The sequence below is a fragment of the Paralichthys olivaceus genome, chromosome 6, assembly GCF_024713975.1.
Source record: "Paralichthys olivaceus isolate ysfri-2021 chromosome 6, ASM2471397v2, whole genome shotgun sequence".
NCBI lineage: Eukaryota > Metazoa > Chordata > Actinopteri > Pleuronectiformes > Paralichthyidae > Paralichthys > Paralichthys olivaceus.
In genome coordinates, this window is record NC_091098.1 from 13,946,151 (window position 1) to 13,967,202 (window position 21,052).

At 41.4% G+C, this 21,052-nt stretch overlaps 2 protein-coding genes across 2 annotated transcripts; one reads left to right on the forward strand and one right to left on the reverse strand.

The window, feature by feature from the left end:
- The first annotated feature begins 2,678 nt into the window (after positions 1-2,678).
- On the forward strand, positions 2,679-17,915 carry sort1b (sortilin 1b). The gene is made up of 20 exons (XM_020089200.2): positions 2,679-3,373; positions 4,768-4,827; positions 5,030-5,103; positions 5,191-5,299; positions 5,394-5,555; positions 5,951-6,024; positions 7,212-7,261; positions 7,589-7,716; positions 7,991-8,135; positions 8,561-8,716; positions 9,847-9,953; positions 10,148-10,250; positions 10,348-10,519; positions 12,395-12,585; positions 12,687-12,876; positions 13,170-13,286; positions 14,492-14,600; positions 14,727-14,839; positions 15,094-15,223; positions 15,720-17,915. Exons 1-20 carry the CDS (start codon positions 3,116-3,118, stop codon positions 15,732-15,734), a joined length of 2,463 nt encoding a protein of 820 aa, XP_019944759.2. The 5' UTR covers positions 2,679-3,115; the 3' UTR covers positions 15,735-17,915.
- Positions 17,916-18,328: 413 nt separating this feature from the next.
- On the reverse strand, positions 18,329-20,453 carry ngrn (neugrin, neurite outgrowth associated). The gene is made up of 3 exons (XM_020089201.2): positions 20,035-20,453; positions 19,325-19,435; positions 18,329-19,240 (listed from the first exon to the last, which is right to left on the reverse strand). The coding sequence occupies exons 1-3, from the start codon at positions 20,253-20,255 to the stop codon at positions 18,673-18,675; spliced, it is 900 nt and encodes a 299-aa protein (XP_019944760.2). The 5' UTR covers positions 20,256-20,453; the 3' UTR covers positions 18,329-18,672.
- Positions 20,454-21,052: the final 599 nt, after the last annotated feature.

The following is a 21,052-nucleotide window of genomic DNA, read 5'->3' on the forward strand; positions in this document are numbered from 1 at the left end:
CTGCTAACCAGAAGACTAACAAACAAACCAATGCAGATTAATACATAACCTCCTTAGCAGAGGTCAATATCCCACAAGCATTTCAGTTTGCACTTTGCAGAGTGGAATATTGGCGTACATACACAGCAATGCTAATAACTTGTCACTAGAGGTCAGCTTTTCCACATAGACTATTTGGCCATCATGAAACTGATCTTTTATGGTCAAAGAAAGCCATGTGTTCTCCCATGAATCCCATCATTTGGCTGAACTGATTCACACCGAGGCTGTCTATGTAGCTGTCTCAGATTAGTTCGGTAGAAAAGCTCATTTAATGAAAATGCTTGTATTGAGGCTCGGTACACAGGGACAGTCGGGGACATGTGATTCCATTCTCTCATTTGTCTAGTTTTCTCAACACATTGCACAGGGATTGTTGGGTTCCTATGGCACAGCTCTTATCCTAACAGGGCACATCTCAAAGGAATAAAAGTGGCTTTGTTCTCCACCTTTTAATAGTTGACAGGGCTGCTATGGGGGAGGGGCTGCTACACCATTGTACAGTCTCTTTGTGAAGGAATGCTGCTCTAGAGATCAGATTGTTTGGGTTTCTCAGTGCATCTGAATCAAGAAATACCCAAGCAAAGAGGTAACACACACACAAAGGATACTCCCAATGCTCCAAAGAGGACTGAGAGTGTAGCTAAGCTGTGCGAAATGTGGACTCAAGTACAAGGTTTCAGGGTTTTTGAAACCAGTGAAACTTGGTTAACAGCTTTTATTTTGCCCATGTTACGATGACACCTTATTTATTGTTGCAGCCTTGCAGAACCTGTCAGACAGGTTTTGCCAGAGCGTAGGCTCAACATGAAAATAATGTGATACTGACTATCTGACCACGTCCTCTCATCTTTTATGGTAATAGGCATCTAGTGTCCCATCTCACGCAGGTGGAGATTTACACAAGAAAGGAACTTGGCACAGACAAGTGAAATTTGAAACTATATATTCTTTTATTTGGATTTACAGTTTGTGATATTTATTTTGAAATGGTTCAGTCAGACCAGTGGCAGCTCTGGGTCCAAGATTTGGTTTATTCTGTGATCCATGACCAATAGTCATGAGTTTGTTATGATCCGCAGTCCAATCACATGCACAAATTTCATCAAGAATACAATATGATTCATTGAAGCCAACAAAATTAATAAATATAATTTGAAAATGTTGTAGGTTGTTCAAAAGGACCCATTGTAATTCATTTACACAAGATCATATGACAGAAAGGATCATTTTCCTTTTTTGACCCTCTTTTTGACGGTGGTGAATGTGATCATGAGCTTTCAGAGCAGATCAGTCACTCAGCTGTTGACTGTTGAGTCCATGAAAGAAGTGAGACTGATGCATGAAGACCCAAAACAAATAGTGTATAATCAGGGATTTCTTCCATGTTTGCCATTAGAAGGATGTGTGGATTTTCTCTTTTGTTTTTTTCATTTAGTTTTATTGATCCAGCTCCCAACAAACTTTTGATTTATCACAACTAACCTTATTTTTAAGTAATTGTGTATTTGTATCAACAGATCATTTCAAATATTCGAAGTTGACAGGGGTTGCAATTCACCAATGGCAAGGATGTGCCACTGGTGGAGAGATTACTAAAATTCAGCCTGATTTAATCTCTTGTTTGAGCTTTCCAACATTGCAACAGAACCAGATGTTTAATCCTGGACAAAGAAAACCGTGGGTACGCGTATGAGGAAGTGACTGTTAGATTCATGTTTAAACATTTTATTATTACGATTACTTTGGTTTGTGATCAAGGAGTAGAAGAAAAATTACTTAGAATCAAACAAACCAGTACTTTCAAAGCACACAGATTTGCGATCCTATATGTTGGTTTTGTATTTGATTCATGTGAAATGTAACAATGGTTTTCACCTGTAAATTGTGTGGTTGCAAATTAAATGAATGTATGGAAGGTGAAATTAAATTAATTTGAGGTGAAAAAAAGTATCATTCTTTTGAATCTGTGCTGTAATCCATCATTTTTATTTATATTTGAAGAAGTGGTCACCATTTATTTCCAACGTATTGGATTTGGCTACAACAGTGCATACCCCTGAAACTCCAGAAGTGTTTTGTGCACTCAAACACGTCATCCATCCCTCCATCGGCATAGTGTTGATCGGCAAAATTTTGGGGTGAACTCCCCCTTGAAGGTGCTATTCCACTGTATATCAATATCATTGTCAGCCTTGAATGTTATATATTTATATATATAAATCAGCCTTTTTCAGTCAGGCAATAGCAATTGATTTTTCCTGCTTTAAAGGTTCAGTGTGTAGATACATATAGTGGTGAAATTTAATGTTGCAGCTGAATACTCCTCACCTCACCCCCCTTCCAAACATAATAGAGAGCCTGTGGAAACCATCAGTTGTCATTGAAACTCAAAAGGTGTTTAGTTTGTCCAGTTTGGACTAATGTAAAAAACACGGCGGCCTCCGTAGAGAGGACCGACTCCTGATGTAAAAGGTCTATTCTAGGGTAAAGAAGACAACCATTCTGATAATTTGATTTAAATGACACACTAGTGAAACTGGATGGAGTTAATGATAGTATCACTCAACCTATCCTGACAGCCACTGACAGCTCATTATGCAGGCTCCTCTGTTTGGGCACCGCCTTTCCAGGATGTACCCAATCAGAAAAGCGAATAGGTGGACCACGATATAGGAGCAGCCAATCGCATCGCCAGGTGTCCGCACCGACTATCACGGATGTGCAGACGCAATCTGCTTGATGGTCACAGTGGATCATGTTGTTTGCGGAGTTGCAGCTCGAATAACCGGCTTCAAACTCGTTTCATTCTCCAAACTCGCGTTTCCTTGTTTCCCGTGTTGGTATTTTTTCGCTCCTGCCGGGCGGAGTTACCCGGAGCAGCGAGGGCGCTCCGTGTTTGCAGAGCCAGAAACAGTCGGTGTCAGGAGCGGTGTTTTTGTTGATGTCATCCGCGGCGGTGGAGCTGTAGCGACCTTCACTTCCCACCGGATAAATAAACACCCGCTTCCCCGTGTTGTTTTTCGCCTTCTTCTTCTTCTCCATTTCATCTCTGCCGGTGCCACCTGGGACGAAGATGGGACTTCAGCTGCTGCGCTGTGTCCTGCTGTTGTCGGCTTCTCTCCTCGCAGCCGGTTCAGATTTTCTGCCGAGAGCCGAAACCTACGGGCGAGCGCGCTTCGCGAGGAGTCCGGCGAGGCTGGCTGAACGACGCCCGCCCTTCGGGCTGAGCGCTCCGCCGCATCACAAGATCAAACGCCGGAGCACCGAGCAGGGCGACTCCTGTAAAGCTCTCCAAGGATACGAAACCAAGTTAGCGGAAAACACCCACCGTGTAAGTTTACCTGCGGGTCCTGTTACACTTCGCACGTCTGACAGTTTAATGAGGCGAGAGGAGACGACGCGCAGGTGTCGACCAGGTACAGGCCCCGATCATCCTCCAGGATCCCATAGCTACTGATGATGGGCTGTTTTCCATTCAGCCCAGAAGCTCTGGAGGATGGAGGATGTTACACTGTAGATTTAGATTCCCTCCTGTAGGCCTGTCATTGTCCAGATCCTGAGCATGAGTCTAAGTTCAGACGTTTCCTGACACCTCTCTCCAAGCTCTAAAAGCCCATTGAAGGATGCTTCTTGTCTTTCTGATGATTGCCACATCAAGGCTGCCCAGATTCTTGTCTTTAATATTTGGTGCAGTGACATACACTATAGAAAAGACTGTAACAATGCCTGTTTCCCCTCATACTTTAGGAACCAGCACAAGTGGCCATGACCTATATCTCATTCTTGTCAAGCATGCAGCTCTCTCTGTGTCTGCCTGATTGGAGAGTGAAGCTGTACCAGGGTTTACTGGAAAATTGGCCCAGGGAGGGAAGGATCCATGTGACTGGCTGTGCGGTGGTTATTTTCTAATTAAAAGCTATGTTTGTTCGGTAGTGAGAGCAGTTAGCAAGCAGCCAGTCGATTAGGAAACAGAGGGTACAGTGTATTTGATGTAACTCGCACTTAAATCCTGAGGAGAAGTCTGAATTTGGTCTCATCTGATTCCACAGTTTTTACTAAGGAAGTGAAGGCAAGAAAAAAGACCACTGCTTTCCTTAAAGCAACCAGGAAGCTGACAGAGCCCTGTGCTGTAAATTTGCCTAGCTCCTTGCAGCCACGTGATCAACTTTGCATTATAGTCTTTGTATACTTAGCCTTAGTAACCTAAAGTTGACAGAATTCCTAGAGGCTCAGCCCTGTCATTCCCCCCAGGTTGCTGTTGCAGGTCCCATCGGCACTAGAGCTGCTTACAGCCCGAGCTGCTGAAAGAGACTTGTCTGAAAACAGTTTGTGAACGTCCACACAGCTGCAGAATTAGAGGCCACTGACTGGAATTTCAGGATTTGTGAATTTTACCTCAGGCCACAGGTCTTCATCTGAAAATTTTAGTATGATTCTTGACTTTAAGATCGTGTTCAGTAGTTGTATTCAGAACTCCAGATAGTAGTTTTTACACTTCACCATCTATGATTAAACATGTGACATGAGGAAACACGATGCTAGTCAAAGCAAATACAGTTTGGAGGACAATTACACAAATAGCCTTTGAGTGCAGTTTATAAATGTGTAGTCAGTTGGTCCATTTTTCCTCTTGTTATCATAGTGTTTTTTTTATTTATCAGTACTGTGATTGTTGATGTGTGTCTTTTAATTTATTTTTCATACATAACCATATCTTTCTCACAGTATACCTTCAATGACCTGAGTGGCTCGGTGTCCCTGGCCTGGGTTGGAGATGGCTCAGGGGTGAGTACCACCCAACATGTTCCACTGTGACATGAGTAGGAAAAATGTTTCTTACCCAGATTTCTGAGTGAACTTGTTGAAATCGACAGGGTAGCCTGCATGCTTAGATTCTATGATAGGTTCCCTCACATCTGGGTGTCTTGCACATTAATAAATGATCCGTGCTCCACTTTTCTCCAGCTGAACCTTCTCTCTTTGGCAGGTCATCCTGGCATTGACAACTTTTCAGGTGCCGTTCTTCATGATAAGACTCGGGCAGTCCAAACTCTATCGAAGGTAAGTCACATGACATCACTGGTTTCAAAAAAGTACATAATTTAATCTGGTTTGCATTTGATTTGGCTGCAACTATTTCCCTACCAGTGAGAACTATGGGAAGTCATTCCAGGATGTCACCAAACTCATCAACAACACTTTCATCAGATCAGAGTTTGGTATTGCTATCAGCCCTGAGAACTCAGGCAAAGGCAAAGTAAGTCACGTCCTGAGTAAGTCTGCACCATATTGACCACTGTAAAGATTTGCTTGTGGTCTCATCAGTCTGATTTCTGGACTCTGAATTTCAGGTGATCCTGACAGGCGATGTGTCTGGAGGTCACGGGTCTCGAATCTTTACCTCTAATGACTCTGGGGAAAGTTTCACCCACAGGGACCTGCCCTTCCTCCCCCTGATGCAGATCACATACAACCCTGAAAATTCCAATGTGCTGCTCGTCCTCAGCAACAAAGTAAGTGAATGTTAAAAGATCTGCATTTTGTTCAGGAGGTACATGTGTGGCTATGAGTTACCTCACAGAGAGAATAGCATAGGAAGAATATAAATTCCAGGTTTGTATGTGTGGATTTAAGATAAGCAGTATTCAGTAATTAGTCATAAACTTAAGAGGGCAGGTGACCTTTTTAGAGGACTGTTGTAAAACCACTTAAGCAACATCTCACTTCCTTGAAGCAAAAGGCCTCCCATTGGTCAACCATTCTCTCTGTGTGTTTGCACAAAGTACCTTTATTAAAATGGCCTTGGTGTTTATGAGCACCTCTAGAAAACCAAGTTCCATCTAACCTAAGTAAACATTGGTTTTATTGTGCATGAGCTGGGAATTAACCTCCTTTTTTTCATCCTCAGAATGAATTGTGGCTGTCTGAAGATTTTGGCAGTAACTGGAAAAAGGTTGACGACACAGTGTGTCTGGCTAAATGGTGAGAGACAAGACAAACAGATGCACCTTAGTCACCTTAGTGCGCAGTGAACTAACACTTGTTATTCAGTATCCTCAGGAGTCCGTGTCTCAGGGAAATATCTATTCAGTGAGCGTAGGGAGGAGTAATGGTACACCATACAAAAGATTTCTAAAATTGACTTGATACCTAAGTCAGCTTTTATTGTCTTTAGTTTTAATTCCTTCCAACAAGCTACAGACAGGTGACAAATGAAAGATACACCAACAGTATGTGTTGCCATGTTGCTGCCATGCAGCTTGAGCAACCTCAGTGCACCTTGGCATTGTTCCTTCAAGTCTCAATGTGGACGAACTACATTCTTCCAAAAGAGGTGCCCTCATTTGTTCATAATCTCCCATAGATCTTGAGATCTGGTGACTATTGATTCATGTGACTCCACTTAATTGTTTTATTTGTCACCTGTTTTGTAATCATTACAGGTGCTTTACTAATGGACAAAGCAGAGTATATTTTTTGACTCTCAATTCTGCTTTACTCTCCTTCACTAATTTTAATGAATATGTATTTGCCATGCAAGACATGTTTACAATTTTTTATTTCCAAGACTTTTATTCTTGCAACGCCTTTACAAAATATATACGCATAAGACTGTAAACTCACTGACTGTTTGAATAGCCAAGCCCTCAAAGCAATATTGTTTTTTTTTAGAGGCACTTCCTGGTATGTGTTGCCTGGTAACCTTTGGATCTCAAAATATCTTTAGTTTCACTTTTAAAGCGGTTCACAGTGTCTGATAAAACTGTATGTATCAAACAGATACATAACCCTTCCAGATACATAACCCTTTTATGCCGCTCCAAAAGAGTCTGAACAGGCTTCACTGTGTAATTAACAACCGAAAACACAACACTGCAAAGAAAGTACATAGTTAAGAAGGGCATGTCTGCTTGGTGGTTGTGCTCGATTAGCCATGTCATGTGGTGCTTACTTTCACGACTTAGCAAAACTAACAACATTACAGTAGTAAACTGAGAATGTGTGAAAAATCCTCGTTGCAGGAAAGTTTCTCAGCCATACTCTGTTGTTTATTGAAATGTGTGGACATGGAAGCTGTCACATTCTCATCAACAAAACAATCGACATCTATTTTGCTGTTCCTTGACTCTGTGCACTGAAATTCTCGGTACTATCCTCGCTGATTCTAGGGGAAGAAAAAACACCATCTTCTTTACAGCCAGCCTCAACGGATCCTGCAGTAAGTGATTCTTTAAAGCCAATTTTGTCTGTAATTGTAGACCACAGAGGAAGAGCACATGAAATATAATGTATTAAAACAATTTTACATTTTGTAGACAGTTTAAAAGATAATTTTTTCATTAACACCTCTATTTTCATTGATTAACTGCTGGATTGGAAGAATTTATATGACAAACGCTATTGATAAAATAGATGATTCTAACCAGATGAAACACCAGATATATACATCTATATGCTTATATTCATCATTTAGACTTTTAATCCTCATGTAATTTTTGGTTACACTTGTAAATTTGCATACATTTTCACAATTGTTCTATGTCAGGTGATCAGGGAATGCTGGAACTGAGAAGGACTTCAGACTATGGTAAAACCATCAAGTCTATCGCCAGTAAGATCTACTCGTTTGGCGTGGGTGGCCGCTTCATCTTTGCCTCTGTGATGACGGGCAAGGTCAGTTTACAGAGCATCCAAATCATTTTTAAGAAAAAGCGTCCGTCTGAACTTTGTAAATGTAATATTTGTCCTGTCTCCATGTATGGTTTAAAGTAAACATATCTATTATCTCGTTTACATGGTATGCTATAATAGTTATAGATGTTTGGAAATTCATTTTATGAATTCAGTAAAGACAATTAGTATGAGGTAATTACACTCTAAACTGTTCATTTTCTGATCCCTGTTCTCTGCCTCACTTTTTATTTCTTTACCGCCTCTTTCTCTGCAGGGGACCCTGCGGATGATCCACGTGTCAGTGGACCAGGGCGAGACCTGGAACATGGCCCAGCTGCCCCCTGTTGGCCACGAGCAATTCTACTCCATCTTGGCAGCGAACGATGAAATGGTCTTCATGCATGTTGACGAGCCGGGAGGTCAGTCCATGCTGCAACTCCACGCTTTAATTGTACAACAAAGCTGTAATGATATTTTCAGAAGCACAGTGTGTTTGTCCCTGTAGAGAGCACAGTTAAACATGTTATTAAAGCCATTTTCAGACATGACCTGTGGTTAGTTTACATGTAGTTTGCCTTTCACACATGCACAACACAGTGGGAGGTTCGCTGCACAAATCCTCTGCATGATTCAGGTGAGAGGTGCAGCAGACGGAGGTCAGGCAGATAAAGTCTGTAGAAACCACAGAGTGCCTCACTCAGATATTTGTGTTTTCATTCAAGTACCTCATTATTCATTATTTTACTTATTATTATTAGTACATTCTTTCCTATCAGCCACTGACCCTTGGTCTGAATGAATCTGCAGTATGTGTGATCCTCTTTGTATTTTAATCTGTTTACAGATACAGGCTTTGGCACCATTTATGTATCAGATGACCGGGGCACCGTTTACTCCAAGTCACTGGAGCGGCACCTTTATACCAAAACAGGGGGTGACACAGACTTCACCAAGATCACCTCCCTGCGCGGAGTTTATGTCACCAGTGTCCTGGCTGAAGGTAGCTCTACACATGTGTCCGTGTTTTGATAAAGGAATAGCAACACATGCATGTGCTCAGATTCCCTTAGAAACACACACAGATATGATTTCTCCATTACACACTGGAGTGAGGGCGTTAGGTAAATATTTAATTAGCTGTTCAGTGTTAGATGTGCTGTCTGACTGAAGCGGCTGGCTGACACTTGAATAGAAATGTCTCACATCACCATCTAGATCTTAACTCCATCATGTCTACTGCTGTTATTTGTATTTTCTCTCTAATTTGTTTTATTTTAATTGGCTCTTTTTCTCACTTCTCCACATGAACATTCTGGGGTTACATTTTTATTGGGTCTGATACTTGCCTTGCGTACTCTCGCTTACCTGTAGAGGTTTTCTCTCAGAATTACTCTCTGGGTGGTATTTACACATGCAGAGGTGGGTGGGTGATGGATGCATGCACGAGAGCAAACAGTTCACTCCTGTGTGCAACAGAGCCTGAGGGAAAGAGAAGACTTAAGTCTCCATGTCTGCTGAGGAACTGGAACATACACGCCTACTGTCGAAGTTATGACGAGGGCTGGCTGCCTGTGAGGGTGGTAAATCTTGATAGCCGTTTCCATTGCCTCCGGGTTAAATCTGGAGAATTGGCTGCAGAGTTTACCCAAAGTTTCCCTTTCACACAACTACCTGATTTCTACGGACTTTATACTGTGATGCCAGGCGAAAGAAGTCCGTAGAAACTGTGGAGCGTCTTACTCGATCATTTGCTATCACACATGCACCACCTCTTGAGAAAATATGGAGGAACTGCAGAGTCCAGTACATGTCTGCAATCAGCTTATAAAAGTTTTGATGGCACACCGGCGTCGCGGGATTTCCCTCAGTGCTGCCAATTGAGAGAGGGAGGGAGAGAAACAGAGACAGGAAGGGAAAAAGCAAGAGCGTGACAAAGAGCACAGCACACAGTTATACAATGAAACAACAGCACAAAACACTAAGTTAGAGATTTTTATATGTTGTTATAAGTGTGTAAAAATAATTTTGTTTAATATTGAGACACTGAACTGAAACTTTATTTGCACACACTGTCTGTGGATAGCAGACTCGGCTGAATGATTAAGATTCATTCTTTTCTCGTCGTCCCAGGGGACTCTGTGCAGTCTGTGGTGTCATTTGATCAGGGAGGGGAGTGGGTTCCCTTGAGGAAACCTGCCAACAGCAAGTGTGACGCTACTGCCAAGGACCCAGAAAAGGTAAAGATAAAAAGCGGAAACTGATTTGTCTTGAGAGAAAACAAGGCTGATCAGATGACTTGATCAGCCTTGTTGAAAACGATTGAACTGATTGTTTGGTATGATGAATTCAGTTTAAAAAGCCAAATACTACACAGTGTTGGTCCTAAAAATATCCAGATACCAAATGCTGATTTTTTTTTTTATGCCCACAGTGCAGTCTCCACATCCATGCAGCCTACAGCACTGCTATGAGGCTGAATGTCCCCATGCTGCCTCTGAGTGAACCAAATGCTGTGGGTCTCATCTTAGCTCATGGTAAATCTCAGTTCAGAGCTTTCACACTGAATATGTACGCTTTTTTGTGTGAGAGATAATCTGGGAGTTATATATCTGGATAAACATTTTTCATCAGGGAGCGTTGGTGATGCCATCTCAGTGATGAAGCCTGATGTGTATGTGTCGGATGATGGAGGGTATACATGGATAAAGGCCCTCAATGGACCTCATCACTACGCCATTCTGGACTCCGGAGGGCTCCTGGTGGCTGTGGAGCACAGCCTCACTCAACCTATAAGCAAGATCAAGTGAGTTACAATATTAAGCTGTTTTCAGATATGAACTTTGGAAAATATCTGGAGAATTGGGTTTGGAGATTGTCTTTCATATATAAAGACCGCAGCTGTCAGAGTCCGAGTCGTTCACAGCTGCAGGAAAATATCCAAAACATTCAGGCGAGGGTTGGCAGCTGGGTAGAGCGTGCAGGAAGCAGAACAGGGCTTCTATCGTTGTGGAAATCACATTTATTTGTCACCAAAATCTCTCAAATATTGTTGTCTTTCCAAATTGACATCTTCAGCTGCATCTTTTACATATATGGTTCCTCTATGAGATATTTGCATGTTAGAAACATCATGAACACAACTACCCATTTTTCCTAATTAATTTTTCTCAAATGGGCTCACTTAGATATTTTCTTGATATTTTACGAGAGGGCTGGCAGGAAAAGTTAGAGAAAATATGTGGAGCAACTGACATTTGAGTTCTGATATTTAGCCCCTCAGGAAAATTTCAAGAAAGGGTCTTAAAGAATGTATAAAGAATAGAGGCGTTGATGCTAGTCGAAGCCTGAATTTACTTTTCTATTCTGCTGAATTTAATTTAAACTTCTAGTACATCGAACATTTTGACATGCTATAGCAGACAAAACTCTCATGTCTCAGTAAGCCATGACATTGTGACAGTGAGCCAGTATGCAAAATGACTAATAAATAAAGTTCCTGAATCTGAAGTAGCTAAATGGTGTTAAACTATTATTCATTTTACTATTGTGAAGTGTTTAAGAGAAAAAAGAAGAAAGTAAGATCTTAAGCACTGTTTAAACAAGGGTTTCAAAGATTCCCAGAAGAATAATTCACTAGTCTGGGAAAAACAATGGCGGAGTGGCCATCTGAGATCTGGGACTTTTCTCAGTGCGACACTACACAAATTCAGCTCCTGGCTCAATGAAAAAGAAACAAAACATCAGAGAGAGAGAAAAGTAAATGTGGATGTTTGGTGGTGATCAGCCCAGTGGAGCAGGCAGCACAGCCCACTGTGGCTCTGAGTAGCTGTCATCTCCCTCTCAGCTACCTACAGTTTGGTCCCACAGCTCCGCCCACCGTCTTAACATCTATGTTTTGTTATCTTTACATATCTTTGAACAGCAGCAGGCAACTTTTGCTTACTCACTTCACATGAACAAAAGTGTTTTAAATAATGTGAAGGTCTGACTGATAAGCTCAGAAGTTGTTAAGTCTGAAAAATGCAAATGCTTCAAATAGCTTGTGTGAGTACAGTGCAAACAAGTTTTACAGACAACAGGAAGCTCATCTGGGTTAGCAGGACTTGTGCAGTGCCTGTTCTAAACCTGTCTTTTCAGAATGTGCTGTTTGCTTGGCCTGTGGAGATGCTAGTTTTCTGACACTGTAAAAGTGAACTGCAGTAAGTGAGTAACAACCAGCTGCTGGACTCCACAGAACCCTGAAGCTACAGCTACACGTGTTTATTCAAAATTCAGTGAAGCTCAGTGCGCAGAGCCCAGAACTAAGGAGTTGTTGTTGTTGCAGTTGTCGCTCAACTGTTTATTCAAATGATATTGAAATTGAACGCATCATGTTCCCACATCGCACCAAATTTATACTAAACTTCCGTGTGAAGGCATTAAGATCTGAGTTCCACATACAGACAGACAGAGATTCCTGGAATCATGAAATAGATAGATGATGTAGTATAGTTTTATTTTATGCACTGGTTTCATCGCAAGTTCTCATGTGCCAAGCCTCTGTCTTCATTTAGATCAATACAATATAAAGGCAATAGTACACTTAAGGTCAGCCTTGTGATCTGCATACACTGTAGCCATGAGATTCTCCTTTCTGTTTTTTAAGGCTGATGTTTGTTCATTTCTGATGTTTTGACAGGTTTTCCACAGATGAAGGACAGTGCTGGGGTGTGTACAACTTCACCGATGATCCCATCTACTTCACTGGGCTGGCATCAGAGCCGGGAGCTCGATCTATGAACGTCAGTATCTGGGGCTACAGAGACTCCCTCCTCAGCCAGTACTGGATCTCCATCACCATCGACTTCAGGGATCTTCTCACCAGAGACTGTGAGTGACACGATTTTCAAACTTCTTTTAGTAGAATTGGAAATATTTTGTCATATTTTGAGATTATATGTGAACAGAGTGCAAAATGCTAATGTTGCTAGGTGACGATAAGGACTACGTGCAGTGGTTGGCCCACTCAGACGACATCAGTGATCCCAATGATGGTTGCAACCTGGGCTACAAAGAGAAGTACCTGCGTCTCAGAAAGGACTCTGTTTGCTGGAACGGACGAGATTACCAGGTCAACACTCAGCCGACCCCGTGTCCATGCACCCTGGATGACTTCCTGTGGTAAGAATTGTGTAAAACTCAACTACTCTGTTACATGTGATTAGACGTCACTGGATAATGTTAGAATTAAATTTGTTTTTGGTGACTGATAACAACTCTGTCTGCTGAAGTAGAAACAACAATAGGCTGTAATTGTTTTTGCTGACGGTAGAGCTGCTGTGGATAGTATCTTACTGGGTACACAATATCAAAAGGATTGTGAAAGTATCCTGGAATGGATTTTTCCTTTGGGTAAAAATGAATCAAACAACTGGATAGTTACAGTAACAAGTCTAAATATGTGCTTGTTGCAGTGATTTTGGATACTACCGTCAGGAGAACAGCTCAGAGTGTGTGGAGCAGCCAGACCTGAAAGGAAAAGTACTGGAGTTCTGTCTGCACGGGAAAGAGGAGCAGCTGCAGACTAGTGGGTAAGACAGATTTCTGTAGCCTCACTTGTTTTACCACCCACCAACATCTGGCTTTTGCCTGCAATGGGAATAGATACCATCAGCATTCACTCCCAGGTCAAATGGCTCTGCAGGTGACTGCAGTAATGGAAACATGACACCAGGGACAACACTCATTTCTTCTTCTTCTTCTGCTTCCTCTTTATTTTGGCAGTAGACGTGATACTGCACCTTTTCCAGAACTACATTATGATGAGCATTGAACTTGTGGGCGTTGACGAGTTAATAGCCATGAACTTTTACGTACTTATTGTTTTCTACATCTCGGGAAAAACAGTGATAAAAACATTTCTTGGTATCGTACAAGATGCAACACTGACAAGTCATTCAGTCGCTGTTGAGTTTGAAAGAGGGACTGAAGTTAAAGATATGAAAGTGTAACAACTGTAACACTGTCACTTGTGTCAATGGTGCTTTCTTTTGTTGTGTGATGTGCTTCCCACTTCCGACGCTTCGGTTTCTGTTTGTGAGGTTTTACGTGATTGGTGGAAAAAACACAATGTTGTGTCTCTACCAGTCTAACCCAAGTAACGGTATTAATAAAAGGTTAATGTTAAAAGTGTACAACACTTTACGAAAGGCCACCAACTCTGGCATATGTTCTGTTAGAGAAAGTGACGGAGGGCTGTCCTTTGTGTTTGTCTGATTTAGAGAAGACGGGTGACGAGAATAAGGAAGTATCTGTCGTTTAGAGAACAGGAAGAGGAAGTAAATGAGACTGAGGATGAGTCTCATGTTTTTGTTGTGAAAGAGAGAAGGCTGACCAGAATAGAAAAACGTTTGGTAAACAATTTCAAACACACACTGACTCAGAAAATCAGTATTGTTTATGCTGTAGCTGAAGAATTCAGTTAAAACAATTATGTAGAACAGGCAGGTTGTTGTATTGAGCAAAGTTAAAACTCAATAATTAGGAAACAACTATTTTTGACTTATTTAATTTTATCGTAGAATTAATTAAAATGATTGAAAATAAAATTTGATAAGAGGATAATATTATTATTAACAATATTATTATTATTATTATGGTTTAATGGTTTTCCTGTTGAACTGATGTGAATGGAAATCTATTTATCAGTCAACTGTCATCCCTCCCACTGGGTAATAATAATAATAATAATAATAATAATAATATCAACACTGACTGATTTGCTCTTGGTCCACAGCTACAGGAAGATCCCCGGAGATAAGTGTGAGGGAGGGAAGATGCCTGAGCGTAAAGAGATCGACCTCAGTAAGAGGTGTGTGAGTGACCTGGTCGGCCCAGAACTTCTGGTCAGTATTTCTGCTTCTTGAAAATGTTATAAATATAGATTTAATCACAACCTTTGTCTTCAGTTTATCTGTTACTGTATAACCCTTTCTCATCCCAACATGTTTATCTTGTTTTTTTTTTAACAGATCGACATACACTCCTCCAAGTCTGTTCCCATTGTGGTAACGATCGTCATCATCATGTTACTGAGCATTGCTGCAGGAGTCGTCTTTGTCAAGAAATATGTCTGTGGCGGCAGGTTAGTGCTTCTCTCTGCTTATATTCATAGTCCGGTTCTTAACCAAAACCTTTCTATTGAAGAACATTACCAGGGAAAGAATCTTTTGGCTCAGTTGTAAATATTCTAGGGTAAAGAAAACAACAATCTATACAATTTAGGTGATTACACACTAGTTGAAACATCACTGGAATTATTTTATATAGATCCCTTTCACTTAAATCTTACTAACTGAACCTTTAAGTGACCTGACATTGTTGTGGATGTGCCTTCAGGTTCCTGGTTCACAGGTACTCTGTGCTGCAGCAACACGCTGAGGACAATGCTGCTGCTGAGGTAGACGACCCACTTGAGACCAACCACGCACAGAATGGGAAGATAGTGTTTCACGATGACTCAGATGAGGTACAGTGGACATATTTAACCTCCTCATATACAGGCCAATATATAAACATGGGTTTAAGGTCTCCTTCAAAGATTAGGCTGAAAACCCACAAAGTGTCTAAATTACCTGAAACACACTGCATCTCTGGCATTGCAATTTCTTTGGTACTCATCGGTCGACTTACATACCAGTACCTGTGATATGCTATTAACAGCCAATGCAATATATTGAATGATCAGATGGAATCCGGAGTGGGGGAGGGGACAGCTTTGTACTCAAAACTCAAAACTACATTTACAACCATATGTTATCCAGTCTAAGAAGGTGTTATGAACTGCAGCTGGGCTTTCAGTATCAGATGACTTTGTATTTTAATGTTCCAGCATTAACCTGAAAAGACTTTTAACCAGGTCACTTGAGTAAAGGAGTTAGGTGTGTGTGTGTAAACATGATCTGTTTGCTCTGCTGTGTCAGGTTCTGACTTCATTGGTATGCTGTTTTCTTCTCTTTGCACAGGACCTACTTGAATAGCTGGCGCAACCTGTCACGCAATTCAGCAACAGGTTTCCAGTCCACCTGGTGGCAGGCTGTTGTTCCTGTATCTCTCTTGTCTCCAGCTACTTCTTCCTTTCACCCTCTAGTCTGAACGTTGGCCTCAGCGAGCAGACGAAGAGTCTGCGGCACTCATCTGTGAAGTATAATGAATGTACAGAAGCGTCTTGGGACTAATGCACGGTTGAGGGGAACTAAGGAGATCTTGTAGTGTTGTGCTTCAGTTCTGATTCGATTGGTTGAGTTTGAATCTACAATTAGGCAAAGTACTGATGCAGCCATTAGAACTGCTGACTGCCAGAGCAATGGGTTTTTTGAAACAAAGCTGTTTGCATAAATCCACCACTATTGCATTATGGGTCCTGCCTCTCCCATCACCTGGGAGTGCTCCTGGAAATTATACTTTTCACTTCTGTTGAAGGTCTTTGTCCTTTTTCTCATGCACTTGTACATAAACCTGATTTTTATTCTTTTTTGATGTGGTATCCATTTGGAAGGTGTTGAAAGGATTGCTGTTGGAAGCTGGTAAACAACATTCTCAAACCTTTAATACAGTATTTTAATACAGCCATTAATAAGTGCATATTAGAGCCTCCTGTCTTGGCACTGATTTGTGAAGTCCCTTGGTGTGGTCTGTACTTGGAATACAAGCCTCCATAGTCTAAGGTACCAGGATCCTTTCTCAAAGTAATAAGATGCAAGTGAAAACTTTAATTTGCATTAGATTTGATAGCAATAATGTGTTTAGATCCAAACATTGTCCAAACACCTTAAATAATCCTCTTGGCACAATATCTCTTAAGGTCTCCAGTTGCTCCATTTGTTGAATGGAGATGTTTTTGTGAAACACATTACATTTCAGTGTATAGGGTGATAAAGTGTGTCTGTTTCAAGACAGGATTTATTTAAAAAAATGTCTGCAGTTCTAACTGCCTGAAGCACAAGGTCCTTTATATGCTAAGAGTTTGTAGTTTAACAATTTTTCCTAAATGTGACCTAATGGTTAATGTGATAATACTGTATTAATCACTGTAGTGTGTTTATAATCATTTGAGTCGTTTTTCTACTAACTTTTCAACTCTCATGGCAAATGAAAAAGAGAATTATCATAGTTTGATGGTAAATGTCAACAAATATTTTTTACGTCACATTCAGAAAAAAACAATACATCAGTAAAATTTGGTGACAGAAACACAGAAGCAATGTATGTGTGTGGGAGACGGTTCAACCATGTAAATGTTGTATAGGAAGATAAACATGGTAGCTTATTTGTTTTTGCTGAAACACCATGTGAGAATTGTTTCTTTTTATATATTTGCAACTGAGGTGAAGCAAATTCTCTTAAATCACAGGGTTATTCAAAGTCTCTCATTTACGTCTTTTACAGCTAACTACTGTTTTTATTTTCTATTTAATCATCTCGAGACTACTGTCATTGTGAAGCTAAACGTTATTGACCTCTCAACAGGTCTTATCTTGTCCAGTCTTACAGGGGTTTTTTTTTCTGCTTTTTAATATTTCTTGCACAATCATTTGTTTGTCCTGTTTTAAATGTGTTGCAGGTTTTTATTTATTAGTGACATGCAGGTTCAGAGTGCAGTAAACTTGATGCGGTTATGCAAGTGCCTGGGTGTGAGGGTCTGATGTGAGGCCCCTCTAATGTGAGGCCAGCATCTATCTACTGATAACTATTTATATCAACTAATGTGTAACCAGTTGCATCCAGTATGTCAGTGACACCTCTTTGCTGCACTTGAGCAGAAAGAACATGTTTCATATGGGCTCCTATTGAACTGCATGTTAACACTCAATGATAATTCAATCCACAGAGCTCTGTAGAGAAGGCATCAGTAACCTGGTTTTACTCCCTCATGTCTTGCTGTGAGACTAAGTTCTGACTGTGAGACAACTCAAATAAAGAGTGTGAATACAGGGTTATTACTCATCTGCTGTATACTGAACACTGGGAGAGACTTGCTGAGCTCATTGTGGGAGGGTAACACATTTTTTCTTGCAGTTTGGAACTACTGTATAAATAAAAAAGTAATTGTGCTGGTTCTGTAAATATACAAGGTCACACCTTTGTATCTGCTGTTTCTCTCTTCTGTACATTTGAGGCAATTTTACTTGGGTTTGCCAATAAATTCATATGTTCCTCTACTTTCTTGAATATTATTTCCTCTAAAACTAAAATGACACTGTTTACATACACCAAGACCTAACAGTCCTCTTGTGAAACCACGTTTAAATTCACTAGCTCTGGACTTGTATTTGTATCTGCAAAAATATCAGTATCCTTAAATAAGCCCGATTTGGTTTTTTTGTTTTTCATCAAGAACCATGAATTATTCTCTGAGAATGATTCAACGAGACTGTTGAAAAATGCTCTAACAATGTTAAAGAAAGAGAATAATTCCTGGATCTGTATCAAAAAATAGTGGGCTCTTCTCTGACCCATACCACATCCTTCCACCTCGTTTTGTGGTCAACCTTGCAGTAGTTTTTGTGCAGTCGTTCATGCTAACCAACCAACAATGAAACTGAAGAGTGAAACACACAAATATCCTGGAAGCTGAAAATTAAATCAGAACTTTATAATGGCTGGCAAACAGTGTACATGGTAGTTTTGACCAACCCCATCCTGTTTCCTGGGATGGCTGCAGCTGGGATTCCTCTCGTGCAAACACAATACGTTTCATCTGTTTTACAGAAGCTAAATGTTTTCAGATTCAAAAGCAAAAACTGAAATAAATTATCAAAAGAAGATATTGTTTAATATAACTTTTGAACAGAAAAATATGAATTTAGACTTTTATTTTGCCTGTACAGTAGAGATCTATTCCAGAAGTCACTGAGTTGATTATTATTGGTGGAATAATATTTCCATGACGACAGCCAAAGGTTCAACAGGAAGTCCTCATATTCTATACATAAAGTTTCCCTCTGCATCAAAGAAATCATTCCCAACTTGCACCACAGGAGAAGGCTTCTCCATCTCCATAAACTCTTTCAGCTGTTCTTCTGTCAAAACCCAGCCGTCCCAGCTGTCCTCTTCCTCTGTGTCCTCCTCCGTTGGATTAGTGCTGCTGGGCCTGTCTTCCTCTGTTGATCTCGTCTCTAAGACATCTTTACTGATGCCAGCTGGGAGCCTGGTGGGCAGAACAGTAACTAGGGCTGGACTCTTGGCCAGGGCTCCTGAGATCATTATCTGGTCAGCGGCAGAGATTAACGCACTTTCTCTGCTTCCAGGTGGGAGTATGGCCGCTGCCTTGTTCCCAGGCAGTTTTGGTCTGTCCTGCCCTGCACCTGAAGGCAGCACCTGCTGACTCAGTGCAGCCATTACTTTAGTGTCCTGCTTTGATTTTCTTACAGGCGCAGGAACAAACTTGCTCCTGAGGACCCTCAGGATGACATCCGGGGCGACAGAGAAGCCCTCAGCTAGACGCTCTACTGTCCACTCCTCTGGCTGCTCTTGCTTCAGGTATCTGAAAACATTACATTTAAGCCAGAATTAAGTGAATGGTTGTTTTTTGGTTCAGTGGCTGGAAAGACAACAGACAGCCTCTCACCTGATCTGCTCTATAGCCTCCCAGGTCAGCTTCCTCTGTGGAGCTCCAGGTGGAGTCATCTGCCTCCTCAGTATGTGATACTTCACTGTCCTCTGCCTCTTCCTCCCTTCACTGAAAAACAGGAAATGTGGTTTATGATGTCACAGAGTGCACAGACAGAAGAGAGAATTAAGTGCATTCAATTATTTGTATGCCTCCACCCCAGCAACAGCCAGTGACGGGAGGCATTGAGTTTTCTTTAACCGTTCGTCCTAATCAATAGCCCAAGAACGCCTTGGGCTAGTTTCTTTATATTTGGTTCAATTACTGATGTGGACTCACAGCTGAGCAGCTCACTGTGAACTTTCAACACACTTTTTCGGTCTCATGAACGCAAACATCTCAGGATCACCTCAAGGGAATTTCTTCAAATCTAGTGCAAATGTTCACCTGGACACCAAGATGAGCTGGTTCGATTTTAGTGGACTAAGGTCAAGATCACAGTGACCTCACAAGCCCCCTGTTTGCTTTGTGAACGGACTATCTTAAGAACAGCCCGAAACAATCCTTTCACACGTGATATCTCAAGTCTGCATGAAGGGAGCTTCTTCAAATTTAGACCAGCTGACACTTGAACTCAAAGATGATCATATTCCTTCATTCTTCTAGTGGCGTCCCTGCATACTACCACAACAACATACTACCATCAATGTGTGACAGCTGCTGCTTACTCCATCAAGGTCTGGAGCTTGTCCTCCACATCCTCCAGACATCCTCCCCCCTCCTCCTCGGACATGTCCTCGCTGTGTCCCGCAGCTCTGTCTCTGCGGACACGGCTCTGTCCCATCCACGGAGCGACGCCTCTGCTGGAGAACCTGCAGCTGTCAGGGGGAGTCAGTGACCGAGCACCGAGCCTGGAGAGCAGGGAGAGGAGCTGCAGAGGCCGGGCCATGCTCACAGACACCGGGTCCTGGTGTTAGGAGTCACCACACAGAGGAGGCTCACACATACATGTACTCTTCTTCTTATTCGCACTGAGATGATTCCCCTTCCTCACAGATGAGCAGAGACCCTCACTGAAACTAAACAACTCCACACTGGTCAACCTGTGAGACTCGTGCACGCACTTCCGCAAACACGAGAATAAAGTGCGTGCGACACTGCCTACTAGCGGAGTGGAGGTGAAATACCACACATACTGAATTATTGTTCAAGCTGCACAACCACAGAAGGTGAAAACAAAATAGTAGAAAATCGAAGTCTTTCTCTTGTGTAAAGGTCCAGGTTTATTAAATATATCACGAAGATGGAGGCTAGTCAAGTCATAATGTATTTATATCCAGTGTAAATCACAATTCAGCCTCAGGAGGTAATCATGTCCTCATGTCTGACAGGGTACTCACATCTTTACATCTACAGGAACTGTTATCACTATCAACACTAGGTGCATATACATCACTCAGTAAGGATTTCTATAAGACAAATAACATTTAAAATCTTCTGTCCTCCATATGTCTGTGTTCATGAAGAACACATGGTTTCACTTGATTGGGGAACTATTCTGTTGATGAAATGTTCCTGGTTGACACTTACAGAGTTGTCTTATCACCAAAATAAGAACCTGTCATCTGCTTCCCTCTTTTGCTGAAGTAACATTTCATGGTGGGAAACTTTTAAAATATGTTTTATTCTCTTGTCTACCTCCTGCTGCTGTAACAACTGGATTTCCCTGGTGTGTAAATCAATAAA